The 27,975-nt window shown below is 43.8% G+C and overlaps 2 protein-coding genes across 14 annotated transcripts in view; one reads left to right on the top strand and one right to left on the bottom strand.

Annotated features, from left to right (window-relative positions):
• mark3a (MAP/microtubule affinity-regulating kinase 3a) overlaps positions 1 to 19,441 on the bottom strand; it is a 40,362-nt gene extending 20,921 nt beyond the window's left edge. For 10 of the 13 annotated variants that reach the window (XR_009769755.1, XM_061695515.1, XM_061695512.1 and 7 more), the window contains exons 1-5: positions 18,959 to 19,441; positions 8,629 to 8,817; positions 6,669 to 6,722; positions 1,950 to 1,998; positions 1,354 to 1,419 (exon numbers count right to left, since the gene is read on the bottom strand). Coding sequence is in view for 12 of the 13 variants with exons in the window: in XM_061695515.1 (XP_061551499.1) it covers positions 1,354 to 1,419; positions 1,950 to 1,998; positions 6,669 to 6,722; positions 8,629 to 8,817; positions 18,959 to 19,009 (409 nt within the window). In the remaining variant the exon portion in view is untranslated. Of the gene's footprint in view, positions 1 to 1,353; positions 1,420 to 1,949; positions 1,999 to 6,668; positions 6,723 to 8,628; positions 8,818 to 14,783; positions 18,101 to 18,958 lie in introns of those variants that run through there. The other 3 variants (XM_061695520.1, XM_061695523.1, XM_061695514.1) reach the window with 2 other exon arrangements.
• Positions 19,442 to 21,550: 2,109 nt separating this feature from the next.
• Positions 21,551 to 27,912, top strand: tbpl2 (TATA box binding protein like 2). Its single transcript, XM_061696864.1, has 8 exons — positions 21,551 to 21,598; positions 21,766 to 21,945; positions 24,996 to 25,168; positions 25,750 to 25,837; positions 25,958 to 26,049; positions 26,143 to 26,310; positions 27,550 to 27,644; positions 27,733 to 27,912. Exons 1-8 carry the CDS (start codon positions 21,551 to 21,553, stop codon positions 27,807 to 27,809), a joined length of 921 nt encoding a protein of 306 aa, XP_061552848.1. The 3' UTR covers positions 27,810 to 27,912.
• Positions 27,913 to 27,975: the final 63 nt, after the last annotated feature.

Raw genomic sequence — 27,975 nt, 5'->3', positions numbered from 1 at the left:
CAAGGGGCAAAAAAGCCAGGATCCTGGACAACCTTTCAGTCGGGGCAAACTAATTGGAAGGGGAGCAGGAATTATTCCAGCGCACATGAAGATGCCCGCGATTGTTGCAGAAGCGGCTGCTGTGGCGGGCCCACAATGGGGACAGGTTTCCCCGATGGGCCGAGTTGTACAAATTTGACCCGGCCGTCCCAACGGCAAGCGCACGCCGAGCGAGCTGGCAAGCTAACCTACTTCCATGCTCTCCCGTTCTAACATGTACGTTCTCAGCGTACATTCGGTACACGAGCGAGCTGTCGCCCTTTGTCGGTCAATAGAGATTCTTGCGAGGCATTCCTTCGGCCTGTGTGGTTTTTTTTTTTTTTTTTTTTTTTTTTTAATTATAGTACACTACAGTGTACACGAGATGTTAGAACACGTGAAAGACAGAGGATGGGCAAATTTGATTTAGAAAATGGACGGATGGGGATACAAAAAAAAAAGTTAAATGTGTATCTATGTAATTTGAAAAATGCAAAACAACGTTTTTAATAATCATTCATTCAATATATTCATAGTTCACAAATGTATAAAATGTTAGATGTAAAATAGTTTCATTTACTATGTTTATGGTATTATTTAAATGCCAATGCGCATGACTGTCGTCTTCCGGCGTACGCCTCAGTCCAGTCATCATCTCGTCACAATGCAACAGAGGAGAGAGAAACGGACAGAACGGTAGCATCGACTTTATTAAGAAGCAATGCAATCGGCCTGCGATCAGAGCGCTCGTCTCGGGAGATAATGACATTTGCGCGACCTTTCCCGCGAATCGATGGCGAGACATCCGGAGCGCGAGTGTGACGCCATTCAGGACGTCTCGCCAGTAAAGCTTCAGAAGAGGCAAAAAAGGCAAAAAAAGGGGAAAAAGTTACATTTCATAGCGGAGTGGATGCAATACTTCAGCATGAGCGACCATCTCCGTTTCCGTTTTGTATTAAGATTGTGCTTTCCTGAAATGCATTATAGTTTAATTTGAAGCTTATTCAAAATAAAAAAAATGTTTCGAATGATCACTCAAGTTTTCTTACGAGAATGGTACACATCTTATACATTCTGCCGGGGCAATCCAACTTTTGAGCACAACTGCGTAAGGTTCTCTCATTTACGAAATAAAAGGAGGGCCGCATTTCAAGATAAAAGGTGAACATGACCGTGTTTATATTCACAATGTTCATTAACAGTCTCAAGCAAGTTGACATATTTTAATGCAACCCATCTCAACAATTGAAGAGTTTTTGAGGTTCACGTCCTTCCCCTCCACTGGCCAATAACTGAGCGTCGTAACCACTGTTGACACGAACGGCGGCTGCTCACCTCCGCTGGCGTACTCCATGACCAGGTAGAGCGTCCTCTCCGTCTCAATCACCTCAAACAGCTTAACTGCCAGCACACACAAGAACGCCACACAGCTTCAGTGTGTGCCCGAGCGCGCGTGGATATGAAAGAGTGGGCGACGGGCTGAAAATAGACCGAGGGCGGGAGGGAAGACGAGCAAGCGCAGATAAAAAGATGTTTGGCTGTCTTTGGAGTCTTCACTATGATGATCATCTTGCTGATCATGCCGGCAGAGCACGTGAAGGCACAACAAGAAAGCGAACTTCATCAACTCGCGGCAATCGTCAGCGCACATGAAGAGGATCATCCGTTTGCTCTGCGGGCTTCCTGACATATTTCGCTTTGTCAATTTTCACACTCGACCTCCGCATAGGAAAAATGTGCCAAGCGTCTAACGGTTGCCGTTAAAAAGCGAACAATATGGTGGAAGCCAACTGGACATAAAGCTTCAATAAGTTGAATGTGTGGCGAAGTCACTTCGTCATGTCTGACTAACTAGATTTTCTTGATACTTTACAGGACAAAAACAAGTTAATAGAGAACGAGCGGACAGATGGACGGTGAGATCCACTTACCAACGTTGGGATGATTCAAGATCTTCATTATTCTCACTTCTCTGAAGAGCTGAAAAGCAAACACAAAGTGACCAGGAATTCATTGATTGAAAACGCAAAGGGACCTTACAGTAATGAAAGCAAAATGATTATAAAAGCACCAAGACAGACAAAAACACGAAGACGACCACAAAGAATGAAAACAACTGTGCACAAATTCATGCGATGTGACCAAAAATAAATTAAAGCAACACAAACAAAGTGCCTATAAAGACACAAAGAGAAAACAAACAAGTGACCATCAACTTGTGAAAAGCAACACAAAGGGGCCATAAATACATGGAAACAAAGCTTTTCGAACATACAAGCGGTCAGATGTGTAAGCAGCCAATTTATTACCCGTTTGATTTGAAACGTGCCCATAAACCCCGTAATTTAAAAACATTTTAAAAAGTGATCAGAAATGAAAACAAATCAGATGTGACCGTTGATGAGTGAAAACACACAAAAAGTGACCATAAACACATGAAAACAAGCAAGGTTGGTGTACCGATGAGCTAGTGCGGCTAATGCAGTTGTGTGACCAAACAGTCCAGATTTTGTCCGTGCAGCCTCCGGTCGACCGGTCGACCGGCCGAGCTGCTACGGGGACACAATTCGAGGGGAAACAGGCGATTCGGCACACAACGGGAGCGCTGCGCGGCGGAGGCGGCCATTCCCGCAGCGTGACGCACGTTTGCGCAAGCCGTCACGCGATAAACGCGGCACAGGGACCTCCGGCGGGTTGAAGTTCCAATTAGTGGAAAAGTCGTCGGGACACGCAGAGTCCATGTACCTTGGGGTAGAGCTACGTCAGAGTACAGAGAACTCCCGCTTTATCACAGGTCACCTTTCACAGCCCCGCTTGACAAGTTGGAATTTAGATGGGTGCGCATTTTGGTGTAGTAGCACAACATGCCGTGATGTTGCCGTGCATCCGCGCATGTCACACATTTGTTCCCATTAAATGTCGTGGCGCATGCAAACACCAGCTCGGAGCGGATCACGTCACATGTAAACAGTTGAATGACAAGAAAGTCTGCACGTAAACCCGGCTTATGTGAGAGAGGCTTTTTGTTTCCTCAAAGTAATCTTAGACAATAATCTCCCATTTCTTCACAGCGAGCGAGTGAGAACAGGCATCAGGAATACTTCAGAAAGCGTGAAGTGCGGTAACTGGAAAGCGTGTTGGGGGGGTAAAATGATTTGGGGATAACGTTTTAGATGCCATCGCTAGATCGTGGGTGAGTCTGGAACGTTTCCCCGGCGGGAAACGGGAGTTCACGGTACTACGGCGCAATGGATCTACATCAGGGTACAACTCCATAAGTGTGTGTCCATCTGATCCTCCGCAATGTGCTTCCAGGATTAGCATGACGCTAGTTGCTGTTTCCAATTCCGCAGATTTACTGCGACAATCGCACTGAGGCCATTTCACGCAACGCTGGATAATGTTCGTCGCCGAATAACAATTTGGCCCGGAGGCCCTTTCACAGTTGCTCAAAGTCAGTTTGTCCGTGTGAAGCGGAACGGAGGAAAGCCGGGACGAGGGCGTCAGCTTGGCCCGGTGGTTAAGAAGCTCCACCAGCAAAGCCTGGCAATAGACAACTACTACACACTCGACAGGACATCCTCGGATTGTTCACGATACAAAACAGGGAAACCATCGGTAACTTTGCCCCTGTCAACGCTACCCATCGAAGCTGGCTTTTTCTCACGTTCCAGAGATGGTCATAACCCCTTTCACACTGCGCATCAGACTGTTTTTAGAATGTATAGCAAGCAGATTTTGTAAAGATGGGACTTCAATTTGGCTCGTGCGACTGGTGCTGAAGATGTGACAAAGAGCGAGTGAGGACGTAGACTGCTACGTTAGCTTGTCGGGCTAGCCACCATATGCTCGTGTATTCGGACAGCAGCAGATGTGGACAAAAGATCCGATCTGTGGGATTAGAGCGCGGGGGGGCTTCAATCCGCGGTGACGCTCGCTCGTCCCTCTCGGGGGATTTGTCCACTCTTCGTCAGCAGAACGAGTGACGATGAGGAGGGAGGGCGCAATTGTTGCGTATTTATAGCCTCACATGACAGCAATTTCACCGTTTCAAGTCTTTTGGGACAGCTCCAACCTTTTTAACCACGAGAGGAAATCAAGCATCCTTGCGTTTTTTTTTTTTTTTTCTGTGCGCGCGAGCGCCGCTCTCATGACTCAGTGCTTTTTTTTTTTTGGGAGCCTCTGATAACAAAAGGTTACAAATCAATGGCGCTTTGGAAAAACTGATGGAAAACCACCGCCAGCCTAGCGGAGGGTAAAGGGTGGCCAGCAGAGGGGCCGGGGGATTATGGCGGCGCATCAACGCTGTCACAACTCTGCCCCCACAAAAAAAAGCCAACGGAGATGTCGACGCATGCACGGCAGGATCTAACAGTCCCGGGAAACAAAAACACTTCTGGGACGAACGACAGAGACAAAGGCTCCCCATACAATATTGTCATGACCGTAGTTTGCCCAACAAAATACGCAAAGAGTTACTTGAAGCCGCACACAAAGCGACCAATACATGAAGACAAACCAAAAGTGACCAACGGCGTAAAAAGACAAACCCAAAGTGACTACAAAGATACACGATATTGCCAAAAGCATTGGCTCACCTGCCTTGACTCACCTATGATTTGAAGCAACATCTCATTCTAAATCCGTATGGTTTCATATGATGCTGGTCTACCCTTTGCAGCTGTAACATTTTCAACTCTTGTGGGAAGGCTTTCCACAAGGTTTAGGAGGGAATTTGTGCCCATTCTTCTAGGAGCATATTTGTGAGGTCATACACTGATGTTGGACCAGAAGGCCTGGCTCTCAGTCTCTGCTCCAAATCAACCCAATGGTTTTCTATGGGGTTGAGGTCAGGACTCAAGTTCAGCCAGACCAAATTCTGTCATCCATGTCTTTATGGACCTTGCTTTGTGCACTGGTGCACTGACATGTTGGAACAGAAAGGGGTAATCCCCAAACGGTTTGACTGTCCAAAATCTCTTGGTACGCTGAAGCATGCCGAGTTCCTTTCACTGAAGTCAGGGGTGAATATTTTGGACATTTCCAACTTTGTGGGAACAGTTTGGAGATGGCCCATTCCTGTTCCAACATGGCTGTCCATCAGTACACAAATCAAGGCTCATAAAGATACAGATGAAAAGGTTTGATGTAAATGAACTTGACTGGACTGCACAGAGTCCTGACCTCAACCCCATAGAAGACTTTTGGATGAATTAGTCTCTGTAGAGATTGAGAGCCAAACCTTCTCGTCCAGCATCAGTGCGTGACCTCACAAATGCGCTTCTGGAAAAATGATAATAAATGACACCAGCAATTCCCATAAGCACACTCCTAGACCTTGTGGTAAACCTTCCCACAAGAGTTGAAGATGAGGTGCACAACTGCACAGGGAGGACCGATGTCATATTGAACCCTATGGATTAAGAATGGGATATCATTTCAATGTATATCTGAGTCAAGGCAGGGTTGAACCAATACTTTTGAAAATATACTTCATGAAGACAAGTACAGGATAACACAGACCTAACGGACTAGCTAACTAACTAGACTAGTGACGTCTCGATCCAACTTTTTTACTTTCGATCCAATATCAGCAATAATCATACATATTTTACTCATTTTGTAGTATGGAATGTTCGTAAAGGCTCGATCAAGTGATATTACTCAAACAGAGAACCATAATCCGCCACAGTCTGTAGGAGAAAAACGGACCCATTTATTATTAACCAATGGGTTACACCAAGTAACCCGAAAAATAAGAATGTGCTACAGTTGAACCAAATACAAATGATATTAGGAAATCCTCAAAATAACTCATAAAAATATATATTTAATTTGCAACATAACCACTGCTTAACTTTAACATAAGCATATTCTACATTAAATGAGAAAACCATGAAAAATAATCTCAATAAATAAATACAAATTCTACTTTTAAAGTGCAAAATAATTCAAGTTCAATTCCGTTTTCTTTACTGTCATGTACCATGTGATTTTTGTGAGCAAAAATAAAGGCTGTGATGTATTTGAACATTCAATCGGCGTAATTCTTTTGGAACGTGCGTTTAGTTTTACAGTGAACATCAACTGGAGTGTCAATAAACGAGTTAAAGAAGCAACATTTGCTCTTACTGCTTGCTACTATGTCAGCGTCTTAGCAAGCTGTTGTCGTGATCACGTGGGCTCTGCACGTCGTCCGGGCGCCGCCGGATAGAAGTGCCGGAGCGGCGCTTGGAATGGACTGCTCGTACAGTATAACAGCGGTCAAATCGGAGATTTTAGATCCAGTCCGATCCGATGCTCGTTTTTTTTTTTTGCTGACATCGGACCGATTTCCGATCTCAAAGATCGGATTGGGACACCCCTAGTGGAAACAAGTGCTCCTCTTCCTCAGTGGCCAGAGGCAAAGGAGCATCCGATATCTTCCTGTACATTCTTGGTAATGTGTTTTTTTGAATCCAAACAAGTGTGACAGTGTGGAGTGGAAGTCTTTGCTGCAGATGGGAGACGTGCTTTCTCCGAAACTCATACTAATGTTGTATCGACTCTCTTTAACAAAGCTTTCTTGTTTCGCAAAATGTTTCAATGTCGGTGTGACACAAAACCTCATTTGCATGCAAACAATTCATCGGCAGCTTGAGGCAAATTACCTTCTGAAGGCTGTTGGGGTTCAGCTGTGTCTTGTCTATGATTTTAATGGCTACCTGTGCAGCAAGAAAAGAAAAATCTGATTGAAAGGAAAGCAAACAAATGTGCGAGAGGAAGTCAAGCGTGAAAACAAAAGAAACCGCAAAAGGTAGGAACACCCAGAGGCAGAACAAGTTGTCGTTTCCGCAGTTACAGCTTCATTACAAAAGGACGACCATAATTATTGGGCGGTCGCACACCACTTGGTTAGCGGGCTCCTGCCTGGTTCGTGGAGCCATTTTGATTGTGCGGACCGACGCCACCACTTACGTCAGGGGTGGGCAAGCATTTGGTGCTAAAGGGCCACATTTATCTTTTTTTAAATTAACACATAGGCCAGTTTATTCGTGTATGAGGTAAAAAAAAATAAAAATAAAAACGTTTAAAATGAGTTAAAATATCGGTGGAAAATAGTTTCTTTTAATTATAAAAGAATTCAGGTTTTTTTATTGTAATTCTTATAATGAAACTCCAATGATCCAAATCCATCCATCCATCCATCCATCCATCCATCCATTTTCTGAGCCGCTTCTCCTCACTGGGGTCGCGGGCGAGCCGGAGCCTATCCCGGCTGTCATCGGACAGGAGGCGGGGTACGTCCTCAACTGGTTGCCAGCCAATCGCAGGGCACATACAAACACACAACCATTCGCACTCACAGTCATGCCTACGGGCAAATATTTAACAAAATGTTAAATATTTTTTTTTTGTTTTATTATTTACAATAAAATCTACCAACTGATTATTTAAATAGCTAGGTTGGCATACATTTTTAATAACTGAAATTGGTTAATTAGAATGCATTTAATTACTTTTTTTACTTTATTACATACTACTTTATTATTTATTATTTCATTTATATTATTTAATAATTAGTGGATTGATTTGGCAATCATAAAAAAAAATACCAGGAAAATAAACCATTTTATATAGTTGTCATTTATTCAATTAAATATTTGGCTAATTATCACACATTTTTATTTTTAAAATGATTAAATATGGGAATGAATCAATTTATCAATATTAAAATAGTTACAAAAATAATAATAATAATACATATTTGACAGACACGCACATTAACGTTCTTTTTTTTATCTCATCTGCGAACGACTGTCGATCTGTCCATTTTAAAAATGAAATGTGTTCTCATAGTTGCCGGAGGTCATATTTGAAGGTTTTAAGAAAAGAAGACAAAAAACTGTTTTGTTTTGTTTTTGAGCGCCGTGGTATTTTTCTTTTTTCTTATTGCGTTAAGAGTAAGCGCAGAATGACTTAGTCCAGTGGCTCTCAAACGTTTTGCACCAAGTACCACTTTGAAAAACACTTAGCTCTCCAAGTACCACCATAATAAATACAGTAACCTAGTAGGCCTACGTGTTCATCAAAAACAAGAAAGAAGTTTTATTCCTAAAACGTACATTTATTATTGGAAGCCACTGTAACATTATGTACAGTTTGGTCGTGAACACCGCGCAGAACTCAAGGAAAATAAAAATAAAAATGTCAGTCATTCAATTAAAAACGTGTCGCACGAAATAAAAATGTACTCACATTTTTTTCAAGTTAAACATTAAAAGCAAATCTATTGTACTGTACTTCAAAGTAGAATACAACTAAACTGTATTTGAAAAGTAAAAGAAAATGTACTTTGCTGCATTCAAAAAATAGGATGCATATGTAGCCACAAGCATCATTGTAATATGTTTGACTGTTTCTCATGTTTGAAATTTTGTCAATTTCATTCATATTTAATTGAGCGAGCTTTCAGGTCCGACGAGAGGGAGCCCGCCTACCACCGGCGGTACTCGTGCCACACTGAGAGAATCGCTGACTTCGGCAATTCTGCTATTTGGCTAACAAAATGTGGGCGCTAATGCTAACAAGGCTACACAAGAAAGCGGTTATGCTAACGCTGCACGTTACCTCTCTGCCGGTGAGGATGTGTCGGGCCAGCTTGACCTTGGCGAAGTTGCCCTTGCCGATGGTCTTGAGCAGCCGGTAGTTCCCCACGTGCGGCTGCTGAGGCTCCTCGGAGCTGCGCGAACGCACGCCGGAGCGAGACGAGCGCGAGCTGCCGACTTCCTGCCGGCCGTTGCCGTGAGAAGACGTGCGCTGCGGGGAGCGAGGGAACCGACAAACGCGTCGTCATTATTCCGGGACGCTGGAAGAAAAGCACGGCTGGAAACATCGCGTGCTGCGCTTCGAGGTCTATGACGGCCGAGCGGTGCGCCATGAATAGATTTCCTCCACGCACTCGTTCAAGTACAATCAATAAAGTTGATCTTTTTTCACGTGGCTTCCGTAGGTCAACGCGGGGCACTGCTGATGTACAACGCTTCCACTAACGAGATTCAATAATGTCAGATTTTTCATTCATTACATTCACGTTTTGACAAGAGACATTCGTCCAAGAGGAGGCACTTATTTTCACATTACCTGTGAAACAAAATATATATTCATTTCTATTATTTCTGTGGAAGTTGATGCAAATTAATGCTGGAAAAAAATGTTACAAGAAAATAGTTTCAAAGCTTGTTTTCGATCAGGAGAAGAAGAAAAAAATCTCAGAAAGGAACAACAACAAACAGAACTTGTTTTGAATAATATTATTGACATTTGCTTTTTCGATAAAATTTCAATTAGAAAAAAAAAAAATCTATTAAAATTGGAAATCAGATTTTTGTGAAAAACATTTTGAATTTTATTTTGAAGCCATGTATGTATTGTCGCCAATAAGTGAAGTAAACCTTGGTCATTTTTCTAAATACAGTGTTCCAAAACATTTTAACAGACTAGAATGTATCATGTTTAGTGGCTTTATTTCTATTGGAATTTGGCGAAAGCAATCGACATTTTGACCATGTGTCCACTTAAAATCTGGCTCCGGTGACCGCACAACAAGTAAATATAGTGGCAGAAATGTTTGTGTGATTCCAAGCATAATGAATTTATTAAAATATATAATTGGTAGCTGTATTTAAACAATCATTTTAGCAACACATACATTTAAATTGACAATGACGTGACCTAAATATGTATGTATATAAATAGAGTAGCAAAAATTGAAAGGGAACAGGAGTAATTTTGTAATTAAGTGCGATTCCAAAGACTCTGAATTTATTGCAATATATAATGGTAAATGTTGAATAATATTTAAACTGCAACTATCTTAAGCAATCTGCAATTTGGCCGTTTAAATTCTGGCACTGGTGACCGACCACAAAACGTAAATATAGCCGCTATCAATTAAAGAAAAGGTCACATTTGACTTTAAGGCCATACGATATGGCCCTGTGACGGCGACATCATGAACCTCGGATGGATTATTTCTTCACAAGTGCATTTGGGTGAAAAGTAGACTTTACACCGATCCGATCGGCCCGATCGGTATCGGCCAATAATTAGCATTTTATGCTGATCGCCTTTAATGTCATAATTCGCCCATCCGATCAATGAACCCATTGATCGTCTCCGCAAAAGACATTTACTCCGCGTCGCCATTGTGTACAGTACATTTGAATCCAAAAGCTGGTTTATTTTTAGCCTTGCCGCGTGTCTTTTGACATAGTACTGTAAATATCTGACCACCAATAAAGTTATTTAAAAAAAAAAAAAAAAAAAAAACATGTCAGCGGTGTGGGACAGACAACACGTAATGCCAGGATCAGACGACAAGACAAATTTGCTCTATGTCAGACTACTGCAATAAAACGATCACTGGGCTTGACCTCTTCAACTCAAATGTGACCGGATACACTCGTTACCATGGTGACGACAGCAACAACGGATCGCCCCGTGTGTTTATAAGAACAAAATGGGGAAAACCGTGTGTCGGTGGTCACCGGTGCTCAGGAGAGGACGTCCGTTTAAGGGTCGCTTGAGGGATGTTCACGTACTTTGAATACGATACGGCTCGCAAGCAGGCAACAAAACGTTATGTAGCCGAGCAAACTAGTGCTAGCACTAACGGTTGTAAGCGAACATGCAGGCGTGTCGAATCATGGTCTAATGTTTTGGTGTGTGTGAAGTCATTTAATTACAATAAAGTCATTTAATTACAGTAAGGTAGCACCCATTATTTTTGACGTGACTGAGTGGAATACACGATGTGAGAAGAGCAGCGATTTCCAACCTTTATGGAGCCAAGGCACATTTTACAATTGGAAAATCTCACGGCACACCAACAAACAAAAATGTCATAAAAAGTGGATACATTAACGACTGTATTGACTTCCTGCCATCTTATAGAAGACCGTTCATTCATTTATTCTTTCTGTCACTATGCCTCACTGGAATAAATAGAGGAACAAAGATACCTTATTTATTGGAAGTATAATTTTTTGAGCAATTAAGTACACAAGTATATACAGTAAATGAACAAGTAATCGGTGATCGGTATTTTAAACGCGTTGATCGGCCCCAAAAATCCGAACCGTGAAAAGCGGAACCGATGACTCGGTCCACCTTTAAGACGAAACTAGCGAAGAGGAACGCTCGTGTGTGAGAAGTGAAGCATGTGGATGCCGACCTAATTCGCGTGCTTCCGCGTCATGTGAACTTTGTTACTGGCTGCAGTTCTCACAGCACACGCATTTCTTTTTTTTTTTTTTTGCTACTGGTCTCCTTTTCAAAAGCGACCACCAAAGTAAAACACGGCTAGAGGTCCGTTTCCGGCGTGCCGCCCCCAGAACCCATCTCCTTGTCACACCCGCTGAAACTGAGCACGGCAAAAGGTGCGGTTCCAACTTCAGTCCCGGCAAATTCCGTAGTCCTTGAAATTTCAGGGAAGTAAATGTCTCCGTCGTCTGTGGCCCGAGGTTCCCGGAACATTCCAACTACGGCTGTCACTGTACAATATGTATAGAATCGATTACTCTATCCATTGTTCCATCGATTAATCAAATAATCGGCTAGAAATGTATTTTCAATTAAAATTTATTGCAAAATCATTTTCTTCCAATTACTGTTTATTAACCGATTATTCTTGTTTATTTGGTATTGTTTCACGATGAAACAAAACCAACTAAACAACGACGACGCAATATCACATGAAAGGGATTGATGTACTCCGCAAGCCTTTTTGAAAGTGAGCTACTTCTTGGCTACCGATTCATCCGAACAAAGGGCTACTAGCTCGATCAACGCTTCGAAGGCTGCTTCAATTATTATTCAGTTGCTGGTTTGATCCGTAATGTCAGAAAATGGGCAAAAAAGTTGATCATTGCTTTCCAAAGTAAAAGCAACTGTTTCCAAATGTTTTTTTTTTAAGTAAACACAAAATATAGTCTTCTTCCATTAACGACGACAGAAATCAGAGAATATTTACTGTTGAGAGGCAGCAATTGAGGATTTGGATCATATTTAGTTAAACGATGAATCAATTATCATATAGTTGTCAATTAATTTGCTTATCGATTAGTTGTCAATTAATCAATTTATTGTGACACTTCTAATTTCACCTGCTGGACTAAAAACTTCTGGAGGAACCATGCATGTTTGGACTGTTTTTGTCTAAACAAAGTCAATTATCGGGCTAAAAGAAAACTGCCACTTTAAAGATATACCGCGGATTTAAAAAGTCAGTTTCCAAAACTGCTAAAGCTTTCCATCAGCGGTATGAGCTTTTTATTTATTGTTGTTGGGGTTTTTTTTTTTTTGGGGGGGGGGGGGGGGGGGGGGGGGGTCATGAGTGCAGACAAAGTAACACGACCCCTCTTGTTGTCGGTGCGAGCAGTTGTCGTCTTTTGGGCATTTTGGGGGTACGGCGGCTCGGTCAAGGAAGGCAACACAAAACGTGCTTACAAAGAGTGGCCGGCTAGGAGGCAAGCGCACCCCACCCGTCACTCCTCAACGAATTCAACGGTAAGATATTACCACAACGCTGTCAACCAGCTACGACAGTTAGCGTACCGTCTACTATCGGAGAAATCAATACTAGAGACTCGCTACCGGGGCAGACGACTAGCACAGCTAACCTCGGGTCGTTTCCACTGTGACGTTACTTCACAATGCGGAGTAGAGCGGAGAAGTGTCGAACAGTACATTTCAACCGCAGGAATTTTACCCTGGAACCAGGATCATTTTTGTGATTGGATTGCAGGAATTGCTTTCTAAATTTATTTAAAGGGGTCAGTCACCCTGCTAAGTGGGTAGCACTTTGGAGACGTCCCAACAACCTTCGGGTCTGGGTTAAACATCTGATGGGAACCTGTTAGTTCCAGGAAATACAAGTACCCAGGACTGAAGGTTCCTGGAGTTGAGCTTGAAATGTGGCTTCTTGGCTTATATCGGGTGCACAAACAAAGAATTTTTGGAGGAACATTATTTCCTTCGATCACAGGAACTATCGTCTAAAGTTATCGGTCCGAACGAAGACCCTTTAATAGAGGAGTACGTTCAATGAAGTCCAGCAACCGTTGCAGGTGTGGCTTCTGCAGCTACGAACACATCTGATTGCTTTTAATTCCCGGAACTGCAAGTACCAAGAACTATAGGTTCTGTAATAGGGAATGCAGCTATTCGTGTAAATCAGATGACGCAGAACAAGTAACCTCACAAGCTACAGAAGACGACCAACCAATCAGATACATTCAATGTTGCTGAACCCACACCAAAGGTTTTCTGAGACTTCTAAGAGGTTCTGGAACCTTTGGGTCTCCAGCGCTTAAAGGTCCCATATTTTGGATTGTTCAACCTCCTTAGCGTGACTAAAAAAAAAAAACACCTTGGTTTTGTCATAAGAGTGGCCAGAAAAGCTACTTCTGTTTGACCCACTTTTGTACCCGCTTTGTCCAGATTTGGCTAAGACCGCCCCCTTTCCTCTGATATGCTCCCTCCGTGTTTGTTACGTCGACAGCACTGGCTCAGGAGCGCAGAGGTAGGCGTTGATCTTCGCTAGTGACGTCGATAAGCTGGAGAAATTCCACTGAGCTGATTTTCGGTCCTCTGCGCACAAAAACGTCTGCGACTCAGAATGCGGCGACCCTTTGAATTCATATTTCACATTTACTGAGGCACCATAGAGACAATATTGCATCCCAAATACTAGAAAAAGTTGCTTTGGCAAAGTACGGCACCTTTAACATGTTACTTCCAGGGACTACAGGTATCGACGACTAAAGGTGGAAATGTGTCGACCAATCAGATACATCCAAAACTGCAGACCCTGCCCTAAAGGATCCTGAACATTTTGAGAGTACTACCTCAAGAGCGGGGTCTTTTTTCAGCCCCCCAAAAAATTCTAAGTGGTTTTTGGACTGAAGGAACTTTACCCCAGATCTAGGAACCTTTTGGAGGAACTCTTAAGAGTGCGGGAACTTTGTTACTGGGAATTTTTTGGGGCATGAAAGAAATACTTCCACTTTAGCATGCATGGTCTTCTTTGGGCGCTGATAGAGGACCACAGAATTCAATTTAGCTAATTGTTCCTGGGTCCAAACACATAATAGTTGTCCAAAAGCTCCGAGTCCTTGGTAAGAGTTACAATATGAAAGATCAATGCCAACAGTCGCAGAAGCAGACCTCATCCCAAAGGTTCCTGAACCTTGCGAGAATACTACTTGAGAGCAGGGTCTTCTTTCGGCCCTAATAAAATCACCCCAAAACTAAATTTAAGTAGCTTTTGCACTGCGTTGACTTCACCCGGGAACTAGGAACTTTTGGGTACTGTTTGAACACTGGGCGCTTGTCCCAAAATGGGGGGATGAAAGAAGTACTGCGCCCTTAGCATGTTAAAGGACCCCAGAACTTCATTTAGACAATAGTTCCTGCATCCAAACGGATAATAGTCCTCCAAAAGTTACTAGTTCCGGAGGGGGGGGGGGGGGGGTAAAGGGGACCGGATGAAAGATTCGAGCGCACAGTTACACTCCGAATGTCACAAACTCAGAGTGTCCAAATCAAGCAGACCGAGGTCACCGCCTGCTCAAGCGCAGATGTATCAAGTCTTAAATTTGACACGACACGTCGCTCTCTCACGGCAGGAAACATCAAAGCGCGTCGGATTCCAGCCGCTCAAAACAACCCAAACTCATTGAAGTGACATTTTGTCTGGACGGCGGCCTTGAGGTTTTACTCACGAGGCTGCAGTGCCTCCTGGCCGCCTGCGAATGCAAGCCTGTCATTTCGCCACAGGAAAACGGCGCCGGGCTCCCGACGCTGGCCGACTCCCTCAACACCGCTCGCAACTTGGCCACTGATGACCAGCGCAGACCAGGACAGGAAGGGGGGGAGGGACGGAGGGAGGAAGGAAGGCGACTGGGGGAAGTAGGCTGGGATGCTAATCACCGGTGTGTGTATCAAGCCCGCGGCAGGCTGGCGACGGCGGCGGGAAGTGGACCTTTCAGAGTAAAAGCAAGACCGGGAATGGAAGTTGGGAACGTTTCTACGTCACGGCATCCCGGCCAGATTATTTTTTTTCCAGCAGAGCCCTGAAACTCTCTGCTTTGTTGCAAAATATGTTCGTCCTTCACTAAACTCAAGTCCTCGATCCATGGACACATTTTACGATATTGCACGCAGGGTTGGAAAATTCTGGGAATTTTTTCAAGTTGCAAAGTTTACATGGAAATAAACTAGGAATGTATCAATATGAAGGTTACCTCTTAATCGAGAATTTAAATTATGGTCACGATGAGCGGTGCAACCATTAATCGATGACTCAACAACTAATTGATCATCAACTATGATCTGTCGCCCTAAATGCCGCAAGAGTTGCCCATTTTCAAGAAAGTCCTGTTATGACAAGTTTGCACAAAAAAAAACATTTTGCCAATCTAGAGGTTCGACAACTAATCGACTTTCAAATTAATCGACAACTATTTTGACAATCGATTAATCATTTAGACACCTTGTTGAACTTGTCCAAATCCTCTCATTTCAGTCTCTTAACAGTACATATTTTTTTCTGTAGTACTCTGTGAAAGCAGACTGATAATGTTTGTGTTTTGTTTTTTTTTCCAAAATAAGACATTTCCAAACATCGGCTTTTACTTTGGAGGACAATCATCAACTATTTTGCCAATTTATTTTTTTTTTTTTTTTTTTTTTTTTTTATACAGACGTTACGACCCAAAGGAACTGAATCATAATCAATTTATGTTAGTGCATTTTCGGTGCTGTCGATTTCAAATGTCTTGTTTTTTTTAATAAAGGGGTAGAAATTAAATAAATGAATTAAGTAATCAAAAATATAATTGCCGCTTTAATCCATATTTTTAATAATTGTTAGTTGGAGCCCTTGCAGCTATTTTAGCATAATCCTGACTCAAAAAAATACAGATTACAACCAAGTAAAGGATTTTCGAGTGCCCCAAATTCAAAATTTTGTGTTACGAGACGTCACTTGTCATTTTTTTTTTTGCTTTCTATTGCGAGCCCCAATTTGAGTAACGAGCGAGCTTCAGAAACGCCTCAAATTTTGGGTGACGTGAAAAAGTACTGTAATGCCCTTGCATGTGGGTAAGGAGAGCTCTCTAGTTTGCACAGATGTCTGCTCATGACAAAAAATAAAGAAATAAAAAACCTAGATTTTTGCTTCCAGTTTTTAAACGTAGTTCTGGGTTAATATTAATCAGAGACCAAAAGAATACCCTGCTCGAGGGGTGGGGGGAGTACTTTCGAGAGGTCCAGGTGTGGAGCCCTGAACACATTGGAATGGAACCTTTCAGTTCCAGGAACTACAAACTGCAAGCACTAAAAGTTCCAGGAACTTCATCAAGTGGACAAGCAGCTTTAAGGCTCATTTCGGAACTTGGAACAGGTACCAATTAGGTAAAAACGCAGCGGGTTCTTGCTTGAGGACTTCCCAAAACAAAGCATGTCTGCTTTCCGGAAACATGACACCCCCGAGGGACGTTTGAGCACGCGTTGGTCTTCGTTGTTGGTTATCTGCGTCGACCTCACCACATTGTCGCCGCACGAACACGCCGACAAACCACGTGGCCGCCGCCAAAAATCAAACGTGTGGAAAAGGAGCATAAAGGAACAACAAGCACAACTGAGAAAATACATGAAATGATCAGTTTCCGATTGATCTTAATCACGTATTAATTTCATAACTACCGTTTTTATTTGTAGACTACGATATTTAGCTTTTTTGGGGATCCCAAAGGTCAAGAATTGAAATGCACCTGCAAGGCTACTAAACCACTAAACTAGGCCTGTCAATCAATTGTATTTTTTTTTTAATGAGCTTAATCACACTTTTGAATTTTGATTAGTCACAGGCGCCAAATATACCACACATTTTGCTTTGAGATGGGATTTTAAACTTGTGCTTCGATGAAGAGTTCAGAGCTGCGCTCGATGCAAAAGAACTTTTGTTTATTTATTCGAAAGTCGCTGCGCCACATTTCAGATATCCATCCGCCGTGAAGCTCAAGGCGCGTGTGCGCTCTAAATTAATTGTGTGATTAATCATGCGATCATTTTTGTGATTACACTAAACACTATATATTATAGTGAACTCATAACGCTTGGAATCACACATTTCAGTTTGAACATTAGGTTTTCTTCAATTATTAGCTACTATATTTACATATTTTAGGGTCACCAGTACCAGAATTGAAATAATTGCAATTTAAATAACATCAGAAAACAAGAAATGAATAACGCTTGGAACCACACTTTTTATTGTTTTCTTCCGATTTTTACGACGGTTTTGTGTCACCTGTGCTGGAATTTAGATTTATTTGTGGCCAAAATAATTGTTTAAAAATACCACTACAAAAAAATACAGATTTTAATACATTGATTATGCTTAGAATCACACATTGAAATCGAAATAGGACTTAAATACTCTTCATTTTTTGGCAGGGGCACTACAGCTACATGTTTTGGGGTCACCAGTGCTAGATTTTAAAGGCATGTGGCCAAAATATCTCTTGTTAACGCTAAATGTAAATCCCCATTTTAATGGTTGAAATCGCACATTTAAATTTGAAATATTACAAAGGTTTTCTGTAATTGTTGGCAAAAATACATATTTTAGTGTAACCAGTCTATCATTGCCAAAATTTAAATGCATGTGGTTAAAATGTCTATTGCTAACGCTAATGGTTAACCCCTAATATATATACCTGTATTATTCATTTCAAACTGCTCTAAATTGCCAAAGGACTCTGCATCATTTGCCTAACTGTCCCAAAAAATGTTTTTTAACTTATTGGCATTACCACATTACCGGTAACCTTTCATTGCTCAGGGATTCTCCATACTGAGTTTTTAATGTCTCTAAAGTATTCTCTGTCAAATGGCTGTCTGTGTCGTACGAGAGCGGCTCCAACTACCTCGTGTGTTTTTGACATACTTGGCAAATAAAGAAGATTCTGATTGCTAACTGTTTAGCAAAGGCTGATTTTGTTGTCTCAAATTCTGTACAGTTTATACCATATATTCATTACAAACATATGCATTTTAAGAATGGAAGTCAAGCCCTTATAAATGATAATAAAATACATGATACAAGTTAACCCTAGTTTAAAAAAAAAATGGGGGGTGATTACTCAATGAAATATCCATAGGATAACCGTTTCTAAATAGTGACAGTCCTAATATATATATATATATATATATATATATATACACATTAATAATGTTGATATTGCAACATGTATGCATTTTTGGGGTCACCGTTGCCAGAATCTAAAAGTATTTTTGTCCACCTTGCCAATCCCAGTTAAAATAAAATTCCAAAATATTAATGTCTTAAAAAAACTGAATATTTCATATATAATAAAATATAATATATATATATTAAAATTATGGAATAGATTGGACAACGTTTTATTGCGACGAGCCCGGCCGGAAGCGCGGGTGATGACGTCGCGCTTGTTTTGAGCCGTGAGTCAGGCAGGGTGCTCCGTTGGTCACGAGTGGGCGGGACTCAGACCTTTCTATTCCAAATCTGAATGGTGGATGCCCCTGACTGACAGCCCGCGTAGCCAATCGGACGCCAGTACACAATCTCCCCCGTCTGCTGCCAAGCTAATAGGCAAAGTGCTGTACTGTAGTTTTGTTCGGCTGGGGCCTAAGTGTCACCAACACGTCCTAAATAAACAACTATCGCTCCAAAACGTGACACAAGCACAGCGTTAATACAATTGAGGCACAACAGAGTTAAAGCAACAGAGTTAAAGCGAGTAGATTTTGGGAGGCCGAAGAGGAAGCGGATTGTTGACGAAGCGTGTGTGAGAGAACAAACAATACGCGAGGAAAATGTGTGCAAAGAGCTGCTGCCAAAACGGCTACTCACACTTTCGCTCGCCTTCTCGTTGACGGTGGGCAAAGGGGTTTTGCTTGACATGTTTCAGGCGAGGGGAAGCGGCCCGCAGTCCGGTGACACCACGTTCAATCCCGCGGCGGCGGCGGAAGAGGGGCACGGTCGCATGGATGTCCGACCGAGGGGGGGGGAGCCCGACGACGACACAAACAACAAGTCCTCGCTGTTGAGAGTCGGCCTGGGTCCCTTTGGGGCGAAGCTGTTCGGCCGCCACAGCCCACCCCCCGCGCCCCCAAAAAATACAAATAATAATAATAGATAGATAGATAGATAGATATCAGGCCGGTCTTTTTTTCGCCCTCGAGTCCGCCTAGCAACGACGAAGCCTGGCCTCCGAAGTGGTCACGTGGCGTTTCAAAGGGGCTCGCCGGAATGAAGCCTCGGCGCGGGCTCGGTTCGGTCCATGTCGGTGAGATTGAGGTGGGACCAAAATGGCTCCGAACAACTCCGCGGCGGGGCTGGATTAGGAGGCGTTCGCGGACCTCTCCCGGCCTCGGACAAACGAGCTTCCCGTCCACACCGGAGTTGATGTCACTTGTTCAATTTGCTTCGACACACACAAAAACCTCATTATTTTTGTGCGAGTTGTTATTTTACACCAAAATTCTTTCTTCTTCTCATCCTTTCCACTTTTTGGTCGCTTCAAATCTCTTATTACTTCATGTATTCATGGACTATTTCAAGAACTATTAGTTCTTGATTAGTACTTACTTTAAACAACCCGAGTGAGGATAAGTGGAATGGAAAATGGATGGATGAGGATTTGAATTATTGGCAGTTATTTTCCATCGAAAGGTCATAATTGTTTGCCAGAAAAACAATGTTTGAAAGTAGTATAGCTGGAACGTTTCAGGCCCAAATGTCTTTCCCCTTGCGGGTCCCAAACCAAGTTTGACGCTAATGACATTTTTCGATGGGTCCGATTTTTGTCCTCTTTGAATGCATCTTAGTGTGAGAAGCCTTGTTTGTTGGCGTGCTTCTTGTGTGCCAAATGTCCCTCACGGCGTCTTTAGCGCTACTGCCACTGTGACCTTGCTGCGATGAGGCAGCCGTTTCGCATTCCCGCAATTGCAGACAGCAAAAGAAATGCTGCAATTTCTCAGACGTGACTGAATATGTATGAATTTGTCAAAGTGTCACAATTAGTGCACGTCTCTACCGTCACTTCGTCTGTATCAAGACAAAAGCGTAATGGCTTGACTGAGTCGTCGGGATCATTTACGTACTAGTATCCGCAGAGTTTGAAGGGCAAAATCGCAGCATTTTTCGGAAGCTGTTTACGTCTTTACCGTTACGCGAGATGCGTATTTCAGTGGGTCGCCGCCATTAGCTCCGTCAATAAGTATTGCCTTTACTATCAGGACCTCAAATTTGAAATGATCAAGTAAAATATTGAAATAAACCCGAAGACTATAGAAAGGAAAGCTGTCTTGATCTAAAAAGACTTTTTTTTTTTTGTCAACACCTAACTTTAAAAAGTAGATATTGTATATGACCAAGCTCTTGCAGGAACTCCTACAAGTTATTTAGGATTTGTGCTTCCCTTGTATGCTAATTTCGTCTTGAAGCCGTACAGGTTCTAAGTGTTGAATTTTATTCCGCAATGTAATTCTCGGGTGATCAAGAAATGCGGCCAATGGCTAGCTAGCATACCGGTATGCTCGCTAACGTTAGCAATATAGCTTGCTTAGCTTAGCTGCTCAACTATGGCTGTGCACTTCGCACATGTGACGAGCATAATGTTCCAACATTGCTACTTCCGAGTACAGCATTGGAAACATGCATGAAAGAGATTTACTCTTCCTTAAGGTGATCGAAAATGCAATCTTGCGTTCTTGTCGCCGGCTGTGCTCACGCTGTCACTCAAAGCGAAGGAGCCAATGAGGACGCCTTCCTCATAAAGCCCGCCCACCCGACAGGTTCGTGCCAAAAAGAGAACGCAGAAAGTCAGGCAGCGCAAACGCGAATATCGCCGTTGCAAGCAAAGCATATTTCCCTTTGTGTTTTGCTTGAGTGCGATGATATCTGTCGATGTCTTGTTTTGTGCTTGCCACTCAAGAAGTTCAGGCGAACGTCAAACGTCCGGCGTGGTTCTTCCTCCCCGTGGCCACAAACACCGAACTAACTCTTTTAATGTCGCTAAGCCGACCCTTCAAGCCGTTTCTTTTCATATCTTTTCCATTTTTTCCCCTGTTCTGTTCTGTTCTTTTCATTTCTTTGTTCTTTTCTTTCCTTATTGTCTATTCATTTTTCGTTTTCTGGGTTTCTATTCATTTGTCTTTTTTTCCATGTAGTTTTTTTCGCTCTTTCGGATTTTATTGAAATGTTCCACCACTTTCAGACACTAATGAGCCTGATCATCATTGAGCAATGAGAGGCGACCTTTAACGTGGTCGTGCTGAAATGCCACCAATATGCGTGCGCGTGCGCGTACCCGCGCGCGTGCGTGCTGATCACCATCAGATTGGATGCAGCTGCTCCCGCGCTCTTGCTCTTCCTCCAAGTTCGGGAGCAGCTCTGGAAAGTTCTGGGAAGTCTCGGACGGGAACGCAAGGTTCCTGAGTCATGGAGGAGTTGGCGCTGGAGCGTTACTTTGATGACTCCATTGCAAACGTAAGCGGTCGACTAATCGATCGCGGCGACCGCGATCGATTAATCGACTCGGTGACCCGAATTATCGACTTGTGGTTTTGTTGCCGTCCGTGTCACAGAATTGATCCCGTCGGCTCGAATATCGCTCGCACGATCGACCGTTAAATGACTTTGCGTTCACCCCGAAGGACTCCGACTTCCCGAGCCGAGCGGGCCCTCCCTCCGGGTCCGCTCGGGCCTCGACCCCCGTCCCGCCGATCCCGAAGTCGAGCGGCGAGCCGGCGGACGACCTGGACCTCAGCTTCCTGCCTGACGAGCTGAGCGTCAACACGCAGGACGCAGAAGGTACCGGCCACGGATGCAAAGAGGTAGATACGATTCGCCCCGTTTGAGCTGCGCGCTTGCGGCGACGCTAAGCTAGGAGGGTCAAAGTCGTCGCCGCGTTCCATCCTCGTGGACGTCAAGAACCCCGAAGGGCCGAGAATGTCGGCACATTGTGCCGCGTACGACGCGGTCCAATTTCGAGTAACCTTTCACGTGGAAAAATATTTGGGGGGGGCTTTTTTTAAATTAAAAAATAAATAAATAAATAAATAAAACAATCTGTATTGATAGGACACGCTTTGGCGTTGACCAAAAACCTCATGAAAATCGCTTGAGAAAAGAACAAGTTACGACTTGTGTCACGCACTAGTAACTGTTTGTTTTCCATATCTTTGATATCCAGCTCAAGGTCCATGTACTAGTACTTGTACACTCTTTGTTCTCACTAGTAAGACTATTTAGGGCACTAGTAACATCGTAACTCCTAGTGCTACTTTTGCCTTACTTATGCCCGTAGGTGTGAATGTGAGTGCGACTGGTCGTTTGTTTATATGTGCCCTGCGATTGGCTGGCGACCAGTTCAGGGCGTACCCCGCCTCCCGCCCGATGATGGCTGGGATCGGCGCCAGCACGCCCGCGCGACAGAAAATGGATGGATGGGGTAAATTGTCATTTGAACACGTTGGAATCATGTACGTGTTCAAATGAAGCAAATCCCAAAGACTTTTTTTCAGTGCCTGTGCTGGAGTCACAAGACGCGATTGTGAGGGCAACAGGTGGCATAAATGATCGCCTGGATCACTTGATAGGCGTCCTCACAAATGCCAGCGCTTCATTAAAGCCACCGGTTAGCAAATGAATTCTTGTACTTTGTTGGCATCAAATGTTGCCAAGCGTTCACGTGTCACCGATGTGCAGATTTCGGATCGTCAGCTCTCAGCGCCGACGGCTGCGGAAACGTGCGTACGCCAGCCAGGAAGTTGGCGTGCGAGTCACCGCACATTCCCACGCTTATTTCCCTCTTGATACATCTGAACTTTGCCGTGAAAAAGAACGTACGCCGCCTTTTTGCGCGTACGCACCTTTTGTACACGAGGCCCCAGATGAGCAGAAAGATGCGTTCGGAGCCCCACGGAATTAACAGTGCTTCTAAGCGCAGAAGACAGAAGGCATCTCGCTTTGACAGCTCCACAACAGTTCGGTACAATCATGAAGGGCTGAAAGAACATGTAAATACATGCATTATTTCATGTTAAACCAAAAGGTTAAAACAGTGACAGCCTCATTTGTTGTGGGGAAAAATGAATGCATCTAATGCTGAGCTTGATGTTACAGAAATGACACATTTGTCTTATTTGTCTCTCTCCGTATTCCCAATAACATCCTAAATGTCATTCCAAAGCACTTGAAGCTGGGACAAATGTAAGGAAAGAAATAACTAGTGGATGCGAAAATCAAATGAGACAAAAGGAAAATGAGTCGAATCCAGATGGAATCTTCCGTCGCTGCGCATATTTGCGATAACTTGACAACAAAAAAGACGGACATCAATAATTCAAATTTCAAGACGTGCCCAATGAATATTGTTGCTCCCCCTTGTGGCTGATTGGCATACTGCGCGCTGTGTTGGGGGCGGGGCCAATTTATTGATGCGACTCCAGAGAACTCTAGAAACGTGTCAAAACGACCAAACGTGTCCAGAAGAAGAAGAAGGGAAAGTTCTTGCTACTTTTGGTTTGTCCCAGTAGATGTTACTCGCATGATTTGCTCGGCAGTAACGATACAGTCAAGACATTATAAAAATGTTCCATTTTATTTTATATGGTCTGACACGTTACCTTATAAATCAAAGACAATGGAAAAAAAAAAAAAAAAGTGATTTGACTTTTTGTTAACGTATGTAAGTTGCCGCTGGAGGGCGCCACATGGGCTAAGGCCGGACCTGGAACTTCTACTATAGTGCCCAATTGTCTTACTAGTGAGGACAAACGCGTACTAGTACCTAGAAATAAGATGAATATCAAGGATATGCAATAAATGCTCAAATGGCATGAAGTGTCTACTAGTGCATGACATGACTAGTTGAGCATAGTCTCTAGTTTCTAGTGCACCACAGTAGCTGACGAGTAAAGTTCAGTAGGCCAAAAGTGGCACGAGTCGTGGAAAAGACGTTACTACGGCACGGTTCGAGTGTGCTGAATTGTCTTACTAGTGAGGTTGAAGTGTACTTGTACATGTGTACTATTTACAAGTGCTTAACATCAGAGGTGGGTAGAGTAGCCAAATATTGTACTCAAGTAAGAGTACTGTAACTTTCGAATAATGACTCGAGTAAAAAGTAGTCATCCAAATATTTACTTGAGTAAGAAAGTACTCCATGAAAAAACTACAAGTAAAGAGTAATTTGTGAGTAACTTCTGATTTATTATTTTGTTTAAATGAAAGCATGAACATCAAATTAAAAACAATATGTGGGAGTCGACGCACACCTGCCACCATTTTGAATTTTTAACTGCCCCAAAACCAACGACACATGCATCGGGCCCTACAGAAACATTATTTGCTTGATTCGCTTCAACGACTTCATGAAGAAGCTGTTTGCTGAACAGACAGTGATTGTGCATGCGCGCGAGCGTGCGCTAATTTTGCCACATCCGCTGCCAAAACCACAGCAAAAACATCTGCGACTTACTGCAAGGTTTTATCAAGTTAGAAGTGGGCTGAAATATCCAAGTTTGGCCAGTCACAATTGAAGATCTGCATGACAAAGCCGTTGTTTTTTGGGTCTGTAAACACACTCGCGCGGCTGTTTTATTTCCCCAAAATGAGTCATTTTGATTGGCTCGCGAAGGCCACGTACGCGGTCATGTGACTGCCTTGTGTCATCCGATTGGTGTATTGGAGTCAAATGACATTATTGTTCACGTCTGATCGGCGCAACGGGAGAACTGCTTAACAAACACCACACAGATATCTGAAAAATGTACTTTAGTAGCATAACAAAGGATTTGTAAGTACTTGGTTACTAGTTCCCGGTCAGTACCGGTCACTAGTTTGAATGTGCTCGATGCCAGGATGTGCCGGCGCGTCTCAGGACGTCGACGTCGGCCTGGCGTCGCGCCATGAAGGGGAAGATGAAGACGAACCTTCCTCCTCATCCTCGCAGTTGGCGAACACCGGTGCCATCTTCTGCCCTATGACCCCTATGACTCCTATGACCCCCGTGACCCCCATGACTGAGAGGTCAGGGATCATCCCGCAGCTGCAGTAGGTCCATCTTTCGTGTGTGCGTGTTCTGGAAGATTTGTTGCGAGGTGTGTGAAAGTAGATTTATCACTTAATGTTGGTCACAGTTCACAAGTGTAGATAAACCCTCCACAGGTTTCTGTTCTGTATCCCACATGTACCGCACGTGTGCGCTACATAATACATAGATTTGGTACTAGTTTCACTCGGCGTGTGTGTTAGAAATGGAGTGTGTGTGGCTGTATGAGCGTGAATTTGAGAGCACGAGTGGTGCTATGTGAGATTCTGAATGTGTGAATTTAGTTTTGTGTGTCTTTGTGTTGAGAAATGTGTGTGTTGTGCACATTTGTCTTTTGTGTGTTAGAGTGCGTTGTTTTTGTGTGAGCAATTGTGAATGTGTGTGTGGTGGGAAAAACATTGACTGCAGTGAACCTGCTCAACTTCTTGATCCTATTACTGTACATGTTCTTATTCCTGCTTATGTTGTTGACCTTGTTACTGTGCAAGTTCTTGTTCCGCCTTTCCATGTTCCTGTTCACGGTCTCCATCCGGTGCATGTTCTCACTCTGTGTGTGTGTGTGTGTGTATGCGTGCGTGTGAAGGAACATCGTTTCCACAGTGAACCTGGGTTGTCCTCTGGACCTAAAGTTCATCGCCCTTCAAGCCAGAAACGCAGAGTACAACCCCAAGGTAAATTCAGTGCGGGAAGGGACTAGCCCAGCGTGTTTATTGTGAGTGTTTAGCGTAGCGTGTTTAGCGTAACGTGTTCAAGTTTAGCGTGTGAAGCATCAGCATGTTTGGGTGCACCAGCGCTTCGCCGCCGTCATCATGAGGATCCGTGAGCCCAGGACCACGGCGTTGATCTTCAGCTCGGGGAAGATGGTCTGCACCGGAGCCAAGAGGTGGGTACCGCCGCGCGTGTCGGCGGCACCGTGCCGCCGCGCGTGTCGGCGGCACCGTGCCGCTTTGACGCTCGTCTCCGTGAGCGCGCGCAGTGAGGAGCAGTCGCGACTGGCGGCCAGGAAGTACGCCCGCGTGGTGCAGAAGCTGGGCTTCCCCGCTCGCTTCCTGGACTTCAAGATCCAGAACATGGTGGCCAGCTGCGACGTTTGCTTCCCCATCAGGCTCGAGGGCCTGGTTCTGACCCACCAACAGTTCAGCAGGTACAGTAACAACTTCCTCATTCGTCTTGTTCAGCTCTACCTAACAGCTGCCATCCTGTTGCTGTACTTGTTCCTCCCCAGTTCTGCTACTGTTCATGTTCGCTTTGCTGCTTTTGTTCTTGACTGTTTGAGGTCTTGTTCCTGCTCAAGTTCTTCACCCTGTTGGTCACAGGTTCTTGATCTTGTCACTGTGCAGGTCCTTGTTCCTGCTAAAGTTTTGAATCATGCTACTACATGTTTTTATTCCTGCTCAAGTTATCCCTCCTGTTACTGTACATGGACTTGTTGCTGCTCAAGTTCTTGTGACTGTTCATTTTCTTGTTAAAGTTATTGACCTTGTTACTGTACATGTTCTGGATTTGTATGACTATTCATGTTCCTTCAAGTTCTTGATCCTTATACTGGACATGTTCTAGCTCAAGCTATCCATCCTGTTATGTACATGTTCCTGCTAAATTTCTGTCCTGTCCCTCTCAAGTTCTCAACCTTGTTACTGTTTGTTACTGCTCATGGTCTTGATGCTGATACCGTATGCATGTTCTCAATCCCTGTTGCTGTGCATGCACTTGTACCTGCATGCACACTGCTATTCTTGAACTTGTCACCGTTCCTGATCCTGTTACTGTACATGTTCTTATTCCAGCTACAGTTCTCAATCTTGTCACCATTCTTGTTCTTAATCCTATTACTGTATGTGTTCTTTGCCTGCTCAAAAACCCATCCCTCTTCCTGTGAATGTTCTTATTCTCGCAGAGGTTCTCCCTCATCATGTTACTTCCTGCTCGGCCTCTCCATCTTATCACTGTTAATGAACTCGATCCTGCTTAATCTCGATCTGATTACTGTACATGTTCTGGCTCCTGCTCAACTTTGCCATCCTGTCACTGTGCATGATCTTGTTCCCGCTCATGTCCCCATCAGTTTCTCAGTCGTTAACGTTCGTGTGCCAGCCAAGGTTATCCTCGTGATTGTTCATGTGCCAACTCTGGTTATTGCTGTTCTTGCTCTTGCTCGCCTTACTATTTAGGTTCTCGTTTCTGGTCAGGTTCTCCATGCTGTTATTGTTCAGGCTAGCGTGCCTGTTCTCGTCCCTCCCTGCTCGAGTTCTCAATCTTGTCAGCGCTCACATTTTTGTTGTTTTGGCAAATAACGGTTCCTGCTCACGTTGCAGTCGCCATGGCCCCCATCGGGCTTTTGCCGACGGCGTGTGTCTGAACTTGGCATCCTGTGACTGTGCAGTTACGAACCCGAGCTGTTTCCGGGCCTCATCTACCGGATGGTGAAACCTCGGATCGTCCTGCTCATCTTCGTGTCGGGGAAGGTCGTTCTGACGGGTTAGAGGACCTCCGCCCGCTCGCTCGCTCGTTTCGTTGACGCCGCGGCTGGCAATCGCTCACGCCCGGCCGCCTTTTTCCGCCGCAGGAGCCAAAGAGCGAGGCGAGATTTACGAGGCCTTCGAGAACATCTACCCCATCTTGAGAGGCTTCCGCAAGCAGTGACCACGACTGCTGACCGCATCGCTTCCTCTTTGTTTGTCAATATTTGCTACTCGTTTCCTCTGTTTTATGTTGCTGTTGGGACTTTGTTTTAGACGCTCACTATCCAGACAGAAGATAAAACTCAATTATTTGAAAACAAACAAGTTGAACTCATTCGTCCTGTCAG

Source organism: Phycodurus eques, chromosome 14, assembly GCF_024500275.1.
Source record: "Phycodurus eques isolate BA_2022a chromosome 14, UOR_Pequ_1.1, whole genome shotgun sequence".
NCBI classification, from domain to species: domain Eukaryota; kingdom Metazoa; phylum Chordata; class Actinopteri; order Syngnathiformes; family Syngnathidae; genus Phycodurus; species Phycodurus eques.
Note: the sequence above shows the minus strand (reverse complement) of the source record. Positions and strands in the feature narration are given on the sequence as shown.